The sequence below is a fragment of the Macrotis lagotis genome, chromosome 7 (assembly GCF_037893015.1).
Source record: "Macrotis lagotis isolate mMagLag1 chromosome 7, bilby.v1.9.chrom.fasta, whole genome shotgun sequence".
Taxonomy (NCBI): Eukaryota; Metazoa; Chordata; class Mammalia; order Peramelemorphia; family Peramelidae; genus Macrotis; species Macrotis lagotis.
Genome location: NC_133664.1, coordinates 220798189 through 220816170, shown reverse-complemented (window position 1 = coordinate 220816170; position 17982 = coordinate 220798189). Strand labels below are relative to the sequence as shown.

The window sequence follows — 17982 nt, the reverse complement described above, 5'->3', positions numbered from 1 at the left end:
CTTCATTTAACACAGGCAAAATAATGTAGTATTTGCCATGAGTAAAACAAATTACTACTGTGTTTTCACTGTTTTCCCTGATCCACAGCCTGCCTGTGAAAAAAAGATTTTTAGAAACCAGATTAGATTATTATTATTATTATTTTAGATTAAATTAGATTATTATTATTAAATTTCACAATCATACTAATCAATATAAAATCGTAACTTTTGATAAGAATGAACTGAAAAATCAAGAATAAACTCCATTAGCTTTGTTATGTTAATCTTGATCATGGAAATGGTGAGATACTCTGAAATATTGACTTTTTAGGGCAATGGACAGTGAAATAAAATAACTAGAAATTTTTTTAATTCAGATTTTCAGTAAAAAGAAATTAATTTTTCCCTTTGGAATGTTGAAGCAACAAACATTGCTGCAGACAATTGCTTGAGTCATAAGGATCACAGATTTCAACTTCATAAATAGTCTACCCTGCATTAGTAGGTGAATCAAAATGAAATTAATTGAATTGAATTTAGTTGAATTGAAATGAAAGGAGATGCTATTAGGTAAATAACCCTGAAGAGGCCTAACTACTGGGTAGAACGAGTATCTAAAGATTTCATCAAGCAAAGGGCATCCTGTTCACCTCTCAGAAATTACTCAGTTATTTCAGTCATAAGACTGTTCCCCAAATAGGAGCTTGTAGGTCACCTGTAGTGTCAGCCTCTCCTGTATGATTTCTGAGGATGAAGAGTCAGAAAGAAGCTCAGGCCTGGGAATAGACCAGCTCTTATGAGTTCTCCCTCTTGGGCATGCAGGACTTTTACTATCACTCACTCTGACAGAGGCACCAGGGAGTCTGCACTGCAGATTGCTGAGGAAGGTAGGGAGGTAATTATTGTCAAAATGTTAAAATACCATGCTAATTACATTTTAAAACTATAGCCTGGTATTTGTTTTTTTCATTTAGGCTGGTAGAAAATAAAGTCTTTGAATTTCTGGAGGCAACCTTTACTCAATAAAAGCCAATTAAGAAACCTTCCTTCCAATGCCATGAGTAGTAGGACTACTCTTGCTCTGATACTATCAGAAGGTCCATGTAAGGATCCTGTCTCCAGGAGTGGAGAAGAAAAGGATACTCAACCCTAAGACATGTTCCAAGGCTCTAGAACAAGATAGAACAGGGAGGCTACTAAAACCTATAGAGCTAGAAAGATTTTGAGATATACATGGGAGCCAAATTCATTCTGTGACATAGAACCATAGTAAGTCAGTTCTAAAAGGTACCTTGGAGTTCCTCTACTTCAGTCCTACCATTTGATCAGTCAAGTCAGCAAGCATTTATGAAGTGTTTACTATTTTACTTATATCCCTATAAGTATAGGGAAGACAAACAAAAACAGTAAGAAAAGAAATTCCTACCTTCAAGGTACTTACATTCTAACGAGGGAAGATAACTAATAAAAAGAGGTGAAGGAGGGGATAGAAAAGAGATGGAAGTTGGGGACTGGAACCTTGTAGAAAAGGTCTGGGAGAGTCTAGAATACAGAGGGATTGAGTTTCCTTAAATAGAAATTCTAGGAAGAGTCAGACAATCAGAAGGAAAGGCATGAAGTTCAGGAGTAGAGGGAGCTTCCAATATCAAGAGGCTTCTGAGGAAGACCAATATGGTGGTGAAGAAGTAGAAAGTGTGAGGAGAGATAAGAATGAAGGCCAGATAAGGGATTGAAACTAAGCAAATAAAAACGAAATGACTTCACCAAGTCAGAATTAGTACCCGGGCCTTCTGATTACTGCCTCTTTCCTTCAAAAAGTAAGTTAGGACCCCTGCATTGTCTTTATAATAAATTTAGCAACATTTGTAAGTCCCTACTATATATCAGAAGACCCTATGTAGGCCCTGGGGATTCTTCACATCTTCATAAGAATCATATAGCAACCATATATCTTACTGAAAAGGAAGGTGAAGTTTAGGGAGTTGAGGTGACTTGACCAGAGTAAGTGGTCAATGCAGCAGAATTTATTGCATCCATCTCAGTCTATAAGAAAAAACTTTCTCCTATACATTTCTTTCTGTAAATCCTGCACAAAGGCTGAACCCTTCCTGCTAGGAACCCATCTGTAGATTGTAGTAAAGATGAAGTTCACAGGATCCTTTATCATCCAGTCCAGAACTAATCCATTTCTTTTTCTTTTCTTTTCTTTTTTTTTAAATAATTGGTTAGTTAACATGCCCAGGGTCACACAGTTAGGATGTAGGGGAGGCCAGATTTGAACTTGGGCCTTCCAAACTCCTGGGCTGGAGCTCTATCCACTGTATCACCCAGCTGTCCCTTCTTTTTTCCAGTCACATCTTTCTGATGACCTCTTTTATTCTGTGCTGGGGTCACAAGGGAAAAAAACCAATAGCTCTTAAGGAGCTTACATTCTAATAAAGAGGATGGGAAACAAGAAATAAGAGAGTATAGAAATAAAGTAGACTATGATCAGGACAAAGAAGAAATTTAAACAAGGTTCTCTAAGAACATTTGAAGAAGAAATCCCTTGTGGGGAGAAGAGGGCAATTAAGGGAAATTTCATGGAAGATATTGTACCTCATCTTGGCCTTGAAGACAGAGGGGGAAGTGCCAGGCACTTTTTCTTTCTTTACAATTGAGGAAACTGAAGTAAACAGTTTAAATGACTCGCCCAGGGTCACATAACTTGGAAATAATGCCTAATTTGAACTCTAATTTTCTTGAGTTCAGACCTAGAAGTCTACTCACTATACCACCTAGCTCCCTCTAGAAAAGAGAATGATTTCTACAAGGGAAAATAGGCGTCCTAGGTGTACGGAAGAGCCAGCATAATTGAATGAGAAGAGAACAAGATGAAATCATGGTAGGCAGTTTGGCTATTCTATAAAGTGCATGAGAAGGGGAGCAATGTGAAATAAGGTTGCTGAGGATGGTTGGAACAAGAAGGGCCTTAATCTGATAAGCAAAGGAGTTCCTGTTTATCCTATGAATTAGTGAAAGTTTCTGAGTCAGGCGTAACTTCTAGACCCATGTCTTAGGAAGCTTATTTTGGCAGTTTTATAAAGGCTGGATTTGGAAAGGAAGAAGCTAAGGGAGAACAGCTCAGAAGTTGTTGGCCATATATGAGTGGAGAGGATGAAATAGATGAGAGTGGTATTCTGGAGATATTGCAGATGTGGGGATGATGAAGAAGGAAGCCTCATGGAATCATCAACCTAGAACTGGAAGCAATATTTATTGGCTCAGTCTTGATCTTTTAGAAGTATTTCCAACTGGCAAAGCTCCTTCAATATGGGTCAGTCCCCAGTAGATAGGTTAGACAAGTATAGCATGGAAGACAGATTCATGCAACAGACCTAGAAATGAATAGAAGAGAGAGCTTCCCTCAGTTCCCACTCAATCTCAGAATGCCACAGAGAATCCTGGAACTGTGATCCTCATGAGATGCTGTCACCTGGACCTAGATTTTTCACTGTGCCACCAGACATTCCTTCTGAGGATTCTAATAAGCATATCCAGACCTGCCTGTGTTTTAATTCTCAAATAATCTCTATTACTTAAGGTCATGTGAAGTGGGTCAAAGGAAAGATATTCTAATGAGACCAGACAGACCTTGAACTCACAGGCTCAAAGACTCCTAGCCTGGAAGAGACCTCCTGGGGGTCAGTCTAGTCCAAACCCTATGTTGTAGAAAAAACTCATGTCAAGTCAACAAGTATTTATTAAATGTTTACTATGTGCTGGATATTATGATAAAAAAGGCAAAAGGAAGTCCCTGGCTTTAAGAAGTTCACAATATAATGGAAGCACATTCAAATAACTATGTACAAGGGGCAACTAAGTGGCACAATGGACAGAAAATGGCCCTGCAGTCAAGACATGAAGTCAAATTTGGCCTCAGACTCTTCCTAACTATGTGATCCTGGGCAAATCACTTAATCCTGAGTGCCTCAAGAAAAATAGAAAAGGGGAAAAATATGAATAAATGATATATAGATATATAACTATAGATATAGATATATAGAGCTATAGGTGTATACATAGAGAGATGTATAGATGTGTATACATATCTATATATTTATGTATATAAATAGAATAGCTATAGATATAGATAAAAAGGATAACTTAGAGCCCAGCAAAGTAAAGACAAGGATAAGACAAGCCCAGGCTATAAAAGGAATAAGTAGCAGAGCTAGGATAAAAATCTGATTCCTCCAAGTCCAGAGTTCTTTTTTCTACATACCTTGGAGCATCTCCAAATAAAATCAATTCAGAATTTCCTTGGACTCAAAGTAACAAAGCGCAAGGTTGGCAAGAGTCCTGTTTAACCCCTAAATCTACTTATAAGAGAGAAATTGAGTTCTCTTTCAGGGAAAGCCTCTATTTAACAAGTGAACCCTGACATATCTCAAGCTAAAGATGTCCCTGGTTAGAGGCGGAACACCTTGGAATTTCCATGACCCAATTAGCAACTTCAAAATGTTTGATTCTGACTCTAAATAAAAATATTCTCCTTTTCCTCCTCTTTCCCTTCCCACACTCCTTGATAGCATATGATTAAAGCCTCCCACCCTAGTATGTAAACTTTGGGGGTAGGGAGCTAGTTCCTTGCTACTGTGTTTTAGCAGTAGAGACTGACAGATAAAGGGTGGGGGGGGAGAGGTGAGGGAAGGGGGAGGGAGGGAGAGTGAGAGAGAGAGAGAGAGAGAGAGAGAGATTATTTTTAAGTTTTTGTGCAAAGCACTGAGAACATAAATACAAGAAAATATCAATAGTCTGTTCTACAACAGTTTACATATTTACCATATGTAAAGGGGAACTAGTTGGAAATCAGAGAAGAGGGGAGAAGATCCAGGAGGAAGAAGGGACCAGAGAAAGATATGGAACCTAGCTGGGGTCCTTCCTATAATGGTATTTGAGGCTGGGTTGGAGTTGCCATTCAGGAGAAGGCTTTAGGATAAAGGGATCTAGAAATCTCATTGTCCTAGGGATGCAAGATGACTTTGCCACTTTTTCATCTTTTCATGTAATTTTTTTTTAAATTTAAAGGTTTCTTCTTCTACAAAATAAGTTCCTTTGAGCAAAACTGGAATGACACAGATCCACCAGCTCCTAGATTTAGAGTAGAAATCAGCCAAGCAGCAAATGTTGATTAAATAATTACCATGTGACATGTACTTTGTCAGACCTGAAAGATACCGAGACAAAAAGTTGGAATATCTCCTCCCTTCAAGGAGTTTATGTTCCACTGTTCAGTCAAGCCCATTCACAGCCAAATAAATATAAGATTAAAAAAAAATACACTGTGATCTGGGAGTTGGTAATCTTACAGATCCTCTAATCCAATGCCATCATTTCAAAGATAGGAAAATTAGCAAGTATTCCAACAAACCTCCTTCATTCTTCTTGTTTTCTCTTTATTCTTCTGTTTCCATCTCGATCATTCTGTCTCCATCTGGAATGTCTTCAATTTTCAATCTTCTATGTCTAACACCAAAAAAACCTTATGTCTTTTCATTCTAATGTTTCTTTTGTATGGTCACTGGCCCCCACTTCCCACATCCTCTTGACACATAAGGTCTTTTCTTTTGATTTTTCTTCCTCTGTGGATCTTTATCAATTTCTCTGCTCCTCCTCTCCCTGTCCATGCTTCTCTCGTATCAACTCCTATTTGGGTCATTGCTAATCCCTGACTGCTTTAGACCTTCTTTTGAGTCTCCTTTTGAAAAGTTGCCTTTTAATTTGATTATGCCTACAAATCTAATCCCATAGATCAGCCTTAAAAGTAGCACATATATTTGCAACTATTTTATGAATTTTCTTCTCAAATTTCTATTCTTTGAATATTCTATGGGTTTTCAATGCTACATATGATTGACAATACTTTCAGTATTATTCTCAAGCCCTCTCTAAACCCTTGACTGTTTTTTTTTGTCAGTTTCCAGGCCCCAAGACGATTGTTTTGACTTCTTTATTTCAAGCTAGGTTATTTTGCCTTTCCCACTGTTCTTTTAACCCAAATGCTATTCAGCATCTGGCTCAAGGTCAGGGGACAATGAGAAAAGAAACAAATGGAGGTGCATCTTATACTGGGACTTAGGGTGAACTATGCCCTTCTCCATGAAAGGTTTCTCCTTCTTTTATACTTCCAGGAAAGAGAAAATCCTTCTTAATAATTAATTGGTAGGAAGATTTCCCCAGTATTTTCCCCTCACCCAGCCTCAAGGGCCTTGCTGAAGGGATTCTGGTTGCCTGGAAGAATGTAACTATAACTGCCCCTCTGCCTTTACATAAGAGTAGAAGATGCTATCCATTGGGTTGGGTTCTCTAGCATCAGGAGATGGCTAACAACTGAGAAGTAGTTAAATTAGCATAAAAGTATATATATATGATCCAGTAATACCATTCTGTTCTCTTTTAGACACCGAATCTCCAAATCAAAGTTCAGGTGAGTGAGATACATTTCTCCTTTCCTCTCTTCCATTCTCCCATCCTTTGCCTAAGAAATCACTCCCTTGGTCACTCTCCCTTCAAATTGATGGGCAGTGCCTTGGGTTATTTTAAAAGAGATAAGTAAGGGATAGGTGAAGATTCAGAAAGTCAATAAAAGTCACTGACTCAAAGATCAAATTCACTGAAGTGTCCAAATAAGTCAATCCTGATGTTGGGGACATCTTGGGAGAGCAGTAAAATTAGAGAGATGGGGAAAAGGGACAAGTCATGCTACAAATTATTGGACCAGTTTTTTTTTATTATGTATACACTATTACTGTATTGTTTTTATTAGTGGTAAACTAGCGCAATGCTTATTAAACTCCTATGGTGAGATGAGTATCATGAAACACAGATAGGGTTCCTGAAAGACTGAATACAGAATTATGTTTGTAATTCTACTCTAATTCCCTGGCCAAAAAGAGTCTGACTATTCCCTGAGGACTTTGTGACGTTTTGTCCTCAACCTTTGAAGTAGTCTGTACTTTTTGCCCTTTGGAGGAAGGAGCAGCAGTGCCCCCCCTCGCCCCACTCCAAGGAGAATGGTCTCTCCCACTGGAACAAACACATTCTCTAGTTAGCTTGAGGAAAGCAGGAAGAAAAGGCCAAATTCCCCTTCCCTACTTTACCATGTCATTTCCATATGCTGCATGCATATGTAAACATGCACATAATCACACATGCAAATAAATCATGGCATTTATCATACATTAGAAGATGTTGCCAGGAAACCCGTTGCTAAGCAAGCTATATTTTGTAAGTGTGGGAGGTGTGTAATTAGCTTCTAAACACCTTCTCTGGTTAGCAATTGCTCCCTCATTCCAACCCAAATGAGTGTGAATAGCTATATGCAAAAAGAGCCAAATAAGGCACCATCCTTATTTTGGCATCCTTATCTGAAGTTCCAAGGACCTGGATTCAAATCCTTAGTTGTTTCAGACTATAAATGAGACCTTGGATAAATTCCTTCATCTCCAGGCTTTAAGGCTGGACTAGATGGTCTTTGAGGTCCTCTCCAACTTTAAATCTCTAGTCTTATGATCTTTCCATCAAGGCATCAGGAAGAACCATGAAAGTGAGTGACTGTGTCAAGGAAGGCTTCTTATAAGGATACCAGTGTTCCTACTAAGGCTCGGAGAAAGTGTGAAAAGAAAAGCCAAGCTTCAGAAGAGTCATGTGTCCTTCCACATAGAGCTCCTTCTGCTTAAAAGGACTAAAATGCAAATTTGATAGTTCAGGAGATAGGAATTTTATACTTTGGAAGATCCACTGGCCTCTGGCCATCAAAATTACGTTTTTACTGTGTTCCTTTGAACCTCTCAAATTCAAACTCCTTTGTCCAGGAAGTTTTAAGTACCCTGAAATGTATATTTATAAAAGCCTTTATATTTTTCATTTCGCATCCAATGGCATCCTCCAAGGGGGGCGGGGCGGGGACAAGGATACCATGTAAAGGTTTTACTGACATTTTGCAGTTCTCATGCATTTACTTGTAATAATAGGCTTGTCACATTAAATCAATACCTATCTGATGATCTGCCTTCCCTGCTCACCATTCCCTGCTAGCTTTGCAAGGTAGGAAACTACATGAGGGGGAAGGGAAAAGTTTGCTTTTGCCCTGCTCTGCTCCTCATTTTTTCACTCAAATTGGATTTAATGACAGATTAAATAAAACATCTGAGCTAGAATGGACTTAAAAATATCTTCTTTAATCCCCTTATGTTATGGATCAGAGAACTTTAGGAGGGAGAACTCCAAGTACTTTATGCTAAATTATGTACTTCTCTACTTCCATCCAATGAAGACATGTCTCTGAGGCCAGCACCCCACTTGACCACTGTTCTGGTCAATAGTGTTCTGGTTAGAGTGGTAAGTCAAAATAGAAAGAACCTTGAGACCAGGTTATTTCATTGAAGCATTCAGATAAAGTGACTTCTCTGAGAGTCCTAACTTTTCATTCCCCATTTCCACCTCATATCTCCTCCCCTTCCCCCTCCCCCCACAACCTTCCATCTTTTCTTTTCCCATTTTCCAGTCGCTACTGGCGTCGGTGGAACCGGTTCTGCAGAAGGAAGTGCCGGGCTGCTGTCAAGTCCAATGTTTTCTACTGGCTTGTCATTTTCCTCGTGTTCCTCAACACCCTCACCATTGCCTCAGAGCACTACAACCAGCCCCACTGGCTCACAGAAGTCCAAGGTGAGGGGACCCTCTGCCCCCGTTCTCACTTGTCTATGCTCACCTTAAACCCAAATGAATTGGAAGTCACTGGGAGTCAGAGATTTTAAGGAGATTTGATCCAGAGATATAATTTAATGGGTGTTGTCAACAGTCATGACAGTGGATATAGTCCAAGCCAATGCTGTCATAAAATGCAAGAAATAGTTTATAAATAAACCCCCCTTATTTAGCTAGGCCCATATCATCTGCCAACCCCAACACACTGCTTGTTATGCCCGAATGAAGAGGAAACAAGTCCCTTATGACAGTTCATTTGCCAAAGGGAATTTTGAGGACTGATAGGTTCAGTTGTGCTTATCATGAAAGACATCTGCTGACCAAGATAGTCTGAAGTAGGGAGAGGTGGAGGAGGAAAGGAAGAGGAAGGATAAGAAAATAAAGGAAACAAACTGAGAACCCTAATAAAATCATTACTTCTTAAGTGCAAGCACTTGGAGAAGAGGATCTGATTTGATTGTACCCTAGAATGGAAAAATTATCAAAAAAAAGGGGGTTAGGCCAGGGAAAGGGTTTTATTAGATGAACAACCAACTATGACTGACACCCACTAAGAATTCATTAATATCTGTATTTATCTCAGAGTCATAACTAGAAATTCTGCTGTCTAGGGCAAATTTCTTTGAGGGAAGGTACAAGAAGATTAACAGTCTACTCTAGTTTGATGCAATCATGCCTGAAGAAAAAAAATGACTCGTTTCTTAAAGGGTAGGACTCTAATACAGTGATAGTAAATATTTACCAAGCAACTGTCCAGAAAAGAAAATGTACACATGATATTATTTTAAGTTTAATATGAATTATTAATATTTTAATCACTTTCTTAAGTTTTAAAAATAAAGAATAAAACCCTTATCTGTAGCATTTGCTGATTTTTTGAGGTCTCTATGCTTAAGCTGAAAATATTACAATCATTTCCAGCCAGGTGGTTCAAGTTATTTAAGCACATCTACTTTAGAACCCCTTTAGAACAATTTATGACAGACTCTCCCTGCCTCCCCAACATGGGGGAAGAGAAGAAGAGCAAGATACAGCAGTGAAAAAAGTAGACCCTGGGAAAATGTCTTGGCTAGTGTCACATATCAGTGACAGTGGCGAACTACAAAACAAGTAGACAAAAGACCACTATAGGGAGGAAATATTCTTCCCCTCCTTTTGGATGTTGAAACCCTGGGTCAAAGTTTGGGTTACCTCACCCTAGTTATAAGACTATATTTTTCCCTGACTAACTAATGAACATTGTATCAACTTCTTAATTAATGTTATAACCCCCAGAAATGTTCCCAAAAAGCATTGATAAAGTGCCTACTTCAGAATGGCACCAAACTAGATACTATACCCAGATAGCTGAACATGACCCCAGTTCTTTAGGTGACGACTATCTTCTAAAACATACCACTTCCTTTATTTAGGCTCTAGCTTTTTTAGTACTTTAAAGTGTTAAGAGGGATTCAGAATGCCAGAACTGTGTTGGGGAAAGGGGAGTTTGATTTTTTTTAAGCTAACAATTTTTCCTTCTTTACTTTCCTTATCCCCAAATCCCTCCTCTTCTGGATCCTGCCAGATACTGCCAACAAAGCCCTGCTGGCTCTTTTCACTGCAGAGATGCTGTTGAAGATGTACAGTCTTGGCCTCCAGGCCTATTTTGTATCTCTGTTCAATCGCTTCGACTGCTTCATCGTATGTGGAGGAATCCTAGAGACCATTCTGGTAGAGACCAAGATCATGTCCCCCTTGGGGATCTCAGTATTGAGATGTGTGCGGTTGCTGAGGATATTTAAAATTACAAGGTACCTAGCCACCCATTATTCTGGGAGATAGAAACTTTGAAGGAGATAGCACCATGGAGGGACATGGTTGGGTAGAAAAGAAAGTCCTAGGGGTCTGCATTGTGGTTTACACAAAATGGATGAGAGAGAGAACTGAATATGGTGGCCTCAAACTCTCCATTCAACTGTCCATCTAACCTTTTGCTCTCTTTCTAAAACCTTTAGTCTATTTGCATAATTCCTTGTGCATTTGTACTAATCAAAACATTTCATACAGAGGATCCTCAAAACCTATTTAGAGTGACAATTTGAAATTAGAGGGGGAGTGTGGTAGAGTGGAAAGAGCTTTTGACCTTGAGTCAGAAAGGACCTGTGTTCATACTTGGCTCTAAGAAAATTAACTATGATGCTGAGCAGGTCATGTGACCTCTCTTAGAAATTTATTTTCATTATCCGAAAAATGAGCAGAACTACCTCATAGGTTTGTTGTGAATCAAGTGCTTTGTAAGCCTAAAATTATAATGAAATGTGAGTTACTACTATTAGTGACAGATGAAAGAGAACCCAAAGTCAAACTACAGTTATCCCTTCTACATCACAACTTTCCCCATCATAAGTTCAATATATATGTGTATATATATATATATATATATATATATATATATAGTAGATTCAAATTAAAAAATTAAATGGAAATTTTGAGGAGTTAGGCAGATGACACAAAAATGCTAGCAGATCACATAGAAAACAGTGAAGAAACTCAGAAATGTGTAAAATATATGTATTGTATAATATCAAGAAAATAAAGAAGGAAATTCACAAAGCTGGAAGACTTTTTCTCTGGTACAAAGGGAGAACCAAAAACTTTTACATGAACTTCCATATCATGAGGAGTCATGCCCCTAAATGCAGAAGGGATAACTATGTTCTCTCCTAGCCTCAACATATCCCACAGATGAAGGGAGGAGGAAAAGAGATTGAAGTATCATGGATACAGACACATGTACACATATATTCATTCATCCAACAAATCAATATTAAGCCCACATTTTATATGTCCTGTGATAAGTATTGTGAAGAACAAAGGAGACCAAGAAAACCTGTCCCTGCCCTCCAGAAACACAATTAGGAGAAAATCTCCAACCCTGGTCAGGACTATTGTGTTCAGTCCTAGCCTCCATCTCTTCAAAGAGACACTGACAAAATTGAAGCATGGCCAGAGGCAGTCTTGATGTCCATGGAGCACATGCAACAACCAGGACTAGAAATCATGATAAAAGAAGATTATCTGAAGCAACCAAAGATGTTCATCTTGGAGAAGAAAAGAATTAGAGGGAAAGCAGTCATCAAATATGTGAAACATTGAACATACAGAGGGCTAGACTAAATGATTTCCACCTTCTCTTCAACTTTGCAATTCCCTGGTCCTATGATCCTAAGACTATAAAGTCAGACAGCAAAGAAGGTGGTCAGGACAGAGGTGCCATGAAAGCAACTATAAAAGACGGCTTACTTATCCCATGTTCTTCAATTTACTACTTTAATTAGACTGGTCACTTAATCTCTTCCAGATTGGATTAGATATCCTCTGATGTCCACATCACCATCTAGGCTCCTATGATTTCTTTTTGACCCATGATTTAGAAAACTAGCTGACTCAGAGAGCAAGATAAACAGCTACTTCTGAGTCAACAGTTACTTTCAAACACCCAAACTTATGTATATTGACTCAAAACAATTAGATTATCAATTATCAACAAAAAGAAGAAGGGATTACTTTCACTTTGGTAGGATGCCTCTAACATTAACCATCTAGAATAGCCAGTTGCTCTCCATAGTGACTTTATCTACTGTAGTTATCCTGGTTATTATTTTATTTTTTCCTCTGCTTTCTCCAACCTGTATCATTTCACATAATTCTTTTCACATTTCCATGAATCTTCATATTCTTCATTTTTTATGGGACAGTAATAGCCCATTTCATTTATATACTCTAATTTGTTTATTCATTCTTCAGGCATTGGATATATAATTAACAACCCATTTTTTGTCATCAATTTGTATCAGCATTTTGAATATTATGCACATGAACTTTTTCTTACTGTCAGTAACTTTCTTGAGATATAGTACAAGTAGTATAGTACGTGGACTGTGTGACCTTGAGCAAGTCATTCAGCTCTTTGAATTTCAATTTCCTCATACAAGAAATGAAGAGTCCTGGATATCTTCCAAGGTCCCTTTCAGTCATAAATATGTAAGTACATAGAAACACTCCAGCCAGAGAAGAACAGACTACTGCTATGTGATAATGGTGATTTTGACTGTGTTGTACCACAAGAATTTGAAACCTTTGAATTATCAATTAGTTTTTAGTTAAATCATGTTACCATCACTTACCTGATAATAATTTGTCCTGTTCCATAATTTCTCTTGGTATATCCTAAATATGATTCTTTACAGAGGATGATTCATTCATCAAGTAATTACTAATTACCTACCCCATGCAGATAACAGCCTCCTGATCATCCAAATCACATGAAGTACTTTAGTATCCTCCCAAAATTGATAGGTATTTGGGAATTCACAAATGAACTCTGACTAGTCCTACTTCTCACACAGGAATTGAGTTGTGAGGAGATTATCATAGGTATTTTTACAGATTTAGGAGTATTGGGGAAAGGAAGGAAAGGAAAAAATTAGCTTTATCCCCCCCTTCCTAAATGTGGTCTTTTATACTAATAATAGTAGCTAATATTTATAAAACACCTTAAGGTTCACAAAGCACTTTCTTTGCCACAACCCCCTGCAGTTGGCAATACAAATAATATTATCCCCCTTAACTGACAAATCTTAGAAAATTGTCTGGGGAATTAAGACATTTGTCCAGAATCACATAAAACCATGTGTCAGGAGGATCTTCAAGCCAGGTCTACTTGACTTAAGATCTTGTCTATTCACTCTACCAGTTGACCTTACCATTATTAAAAAGCAATTTTAAAAAATTATTTAATAAACAAAATTCCCAGTAGAGCCCCTTTGCTGGGACTGTGCAGATAGCAATTTTTATGGACTTACGAAGCTATAACTATGGTCTTTCATTACCTGATTCTCTAGACCCTCTAAGTATCAATGAGTATTTATGCAAAAAGACATTGATAGGAAAAAAACAAGCAAATTTTGCATTTGGATTCAAAAGACCTGAATCTAAATATCTCCTTTATTAAATATGCATGTACATACATATATTGTACATCAAGAGATAGAAAGAAACATATACAAATATAGATATATATTATAGAGAGAGAGACTATACATCATATGGATTGGTCTCAAAAATCTTAGTGTAATTTTAAGCTTCAGTATCTTATCACTTTACAAAACTATTGAAACACCCTGTAATATTGAGCGTGCATGCACACACACGCGCGCACACACACACACACACACACACACACACACACACACACACACAGCGTTTTACATAATTACCTATTTTAAGACAGAAACTGTGATTTTATCTTTGTAAGGGGCTCCCTGTGAGGAAACAAAGCACCAAGAAGGACGTAATGATTTGCCCAGGGTAACGCTATGTGGCAAAAATAGTACTTAAAACCAACTCTTTCTGAAGCCAAGGCTAGCTCTCTATCCAAAATACCAGACTGCCTCATATGATTCCCTAATCAAATGGTGCTTCACTGGAAAACTTCTAATTTTATTAAACATACTTTAAAACATTCCAAGGCAATTATTTTGCCTTGTAAATAAATTGGTGATTAGAAATATAGAGAATGTTAAATCTATTCAAGATAATATGCCAGTAGCTAGCAAGTAGACTTCTTTTTTTCCAAGAATGTCTGATTTGGGACAGCTAGCTGGCGTAGTGAATAGAGCACACAACCTGGAGTCAGGAGTACCTGAGTTCAAATTCGACCTCAGACACTTAATAATAACCTAGCTGTGTGACCTTGGGCAATTCATTTAACCCCATTATTTAAGTCATAAGCCTTCAAAATTAAAAATTTTCCTGAACCCAGAAGTAAAATAGAATTAGTCATTCTTTTGTGATAACTACAATTTATATAAACTTGTAGAGACTTTTCCCAGGGAGTATAGGATAATTAAAGAGTCCTTAGTGTTTTATCTAATGTGTCATTCTCTAACTTGGTACATTATTTCCCACCAAAAGCCTCCAGCTATAGGTTCAAACAAACCAAATTTAGTCTTAAAGGAGCCTGACCTCCAAAGAGAGAGACTTTTCTGCTACTCTCTGACTTTTTATGCCTCTACCCTAGAGTTCCAGGTAAAAACTCTCAAATAAAGACTGGGTATGGTTCATAAGTTAGGTCTCCCCTAAAAGAGATTAACAAAATCCCTTTTAGAAAATGTATCTAATACACAAAGTAGATATCAATATTTAGTATGGGACAATCATTTATTTACTCTACTACAAAAGAAATACTTAAAACACAAAATAGTTCCTAATCTTGTATAAACACACACTTAAAACATAAAACAATAATCGTTTTATCTTCGTCCAGGAAGTATAAACAACTTTGTGGGACTGTGAAAGTTATTCATTTTCACCTCTAACCTGTCTTCCTGGGAAACTCACAAGAATATAGATTTGTTAGTCAGCTAGAGATTGACTTTCTGAGTCCTTTAAATTGCAGCACCCTCCTTAGTCCTTTTCAATGCAGATGATTTCTCCTGATAGTCATTCATTTTCTCATTTGAGAAGTAGTATAGTAGCAGGAAATACCTCCCAATGGACAGGTGGTACTGGCTTAAATACTCCCTACCTATGGAGCTAAAGATAACCAGTAAGGTTGGAAAAACAGTCATCTCTCAGGACTACTATTTATAACCTGACTCACAGAAAGAAATATAAAATAAAAGAGGGAGCTTGAGATCTTGAGATCTGAGTCTCAGGCTCATCTAGGTAAGCACATGTTCTCACTGCCATGTGCTTATGGTCACCTTAGCTGCTATGAGGCAAGAGAAGATAAATCCCTTCTCCTGTTTCCTTTCTAGAAGTCTAAGGAAAGTCCTAAGTGATATCCTTGAGTGAAAAGGAAATAGAGCATGTGGGCAGAAATCAGAGACAAAGATACAGAGGAAGGGAAGAGGAGGGAGGAAACCTTTGTCCTCTCCCAATATAGCCCACTGAATAGGCTTCTTCTCTTGGGTCAGCCTGCAAACACTTTTATTATTTACTTCCTCCATGCCAGGCTCCTACCCATTCCAGAAGAATGTAAGCTCCTTAAGAAATGAACCATTTTTTTGTTTGTCCAGCACTTACCATAGTGAGATAGATACACATAGTAGGTGCATAATAACTATGGAATTGAAACAGGAGTGGGGTGCACTCAAATCATCACAACCCTTCTTAAAAAAGATTTCTATTATTAAACTGTATAATTATAAATTTTAGTCATATAACTTATAATTATAAATGATATAGCTTATGTGTTATGTATATTTATATTATATAACAAATCTAATATGTAAATATAAATTTTAATTATGATTTGTTATAAATTATAGGTTATATATTATAATAAAAAAAGATTTCATGCTCCTTGAAAATGTATTTCAGTGACAGACATCCCTACAAGCAAAGAAGTACTTCCAAAATGTTTCACCAAGCTTCTCCTGTTGGGGCAGCTAGGTGGTATAATGGATAGAGTCCCTGCCCTGGAGTCAAGAGAACCTGAGTTCAAATATGGCCTCAGACACTCAATAATTGCCTAGCTGTGTGACCTTAGGCAAGCCTCTCTTAACCCCATTGCCTTAAATAAATAAACAAATAAAATCCTCTCCTGTTGCAAATTAATTCACTTCTCAATTCTATTAAAAGGAGTACTACTTGGGGCAGCTAGGTGGCGCAGTGGATAAAGCACCGGCCCTGGAGTCAGGAGTACCTGGGTTCAAATCCCGTCACTGACACTTAATAATTACCTAGCTGTGTGGCCTTGGGCAAGCCACTTAACCCCATTTGCCTTGAAAAAAAAATGGAGTACTACTATTCAGGCTCATGAAATATTTCTTTATATACTTAAGATCTGAGCCTTTCTCCTTCCTTCTCTTCCTTGGACTTTAATTGAGTTGATATTTACCAAACAACCACAAGTCATGTGGTACTTTAGAGTGAGAAACTATAGAATATGGAGAAAAAAAGTTCCTGCTCACATTTGACACCTGATAGATATAATACATGCCTTGCCAACTACAAATCTACATGTGTACAAAAAGACATATGTCTTTCTATAATGATGTAAAGTTATCTGGTAAAATTGGATTCATTGTGATTTATATCTGGCTATACCAAAACCTACTAACTTTGTTTCCCTTTTCTGATATACCTCTGATCTCAGACATTCTCATCTGTTACTCTCAATAATGCCCATGAACTAAATTGGGCTAATATAGCTTGACAAAAAAAAAATATATTTTAAGCTTGACTCAACATGATTTTAGCCTCAATGTGGAAGAAAAATAACTGAGCTATCTTTGTGGAAAGACCTATAATTTGGATGGAACAAGTGGCACTTTGACCCAGAGTCAGTCCTCTGTAGTTCTCCAGTCCTCAGCCTGGAAACCTATTGCATCACCCTTGAGATTTTGAGCCCTCTCTATGTCTCCCCTCAGTTGTTAGTGGAGGTGGCAGATTGCTTTCTCTGTGAAATGGGAAACTCCCCTATTATGACTGCACCTACCTTGGGCAATTTTCTTCATCCCCCTTCTCTAATAGAATTTACTTCAATTGACAGAATTCTTAGTTATGGATCTGTTATCCTCCTTTTGCCCCAGTGGCCAATATACCTGAAGGAAGACATTTTTTCTTGTTTCATTTTTTCCATATCCTTGCCAACCCACTACTTTCATTTTTACAATAAAAGATCACATCAATACATTCTATATTCAGTTGAAGGAGTAGACATGAATCTTAATTTTCATTTCATGTTAAGGGCAAAGCTGAGATCAACAATACTTACTGTTGATTAAGGTGAATTGAACATACTCTCACCTGGAAATAATATTCATTACAAGAAAGTTCATGCATGATCAGTATGCGTTGAGAAGAAGAGTGGCTAATGGATAAGTAACCAGCCTTAGAAGGACAACTTAAGTTCATACCTCCCCTCTGACACTTACTGGCTGTGTAATCCTAGGCAAATCATTTGATTTCTCAATTCACACTAAAACAACAAATTTCAGTAAAGGTGCCAAGTTGCATCAGTAGAGGAAATTTCCTCATCTAGGAGTGCCTATAACAGTGAAATCACAAGCCTGGTCTTCATGCCCATCCCCAGTTATATACTTTCAAACACAGATGGAAAAATACACAACCAGATCACACATTTACTTCTGAAGATAATGTGATGATCTGAAGATAATTGAATGGATTCAGGATAATAAGAAGAGTCACTAACCCTTGCATGATATAAGGACATAAATTGCATGGAAGTGAAAACAAAATAAT

General features: G+C 37.6%; 1 protein-coding gene across 10 annotated transcripts in view; it reads left to right on the top strand.

Moving 5' to 3' along the window:
* Positions 1-17982, top strand: part of CACNA1C (calcium voltage-gated channel subunit alpha1 C) — a 970192-nt gene that overhangs the window by 810207 nt on the left and 142003 nt on the right. For all 10 annotated transcript variants that reach the window (XM_074194976.1, XM_074194975.1, XM_074194966.1 and 7 more), the window contains 3 exons: positions 6425-6451; positions 8531-8691; positions 10295-10520. In XM_074194976.1, coding sequence (XP_074051077.1) covers positions 6425-6451; positions 8531-8691; positions 10295-10520 — 414 coding nt within the window. The remainder of the gene's footprint in view (positions 1-6424; positions 6452-8530; positions 8692-10294; positions 10521-17982) is intronic.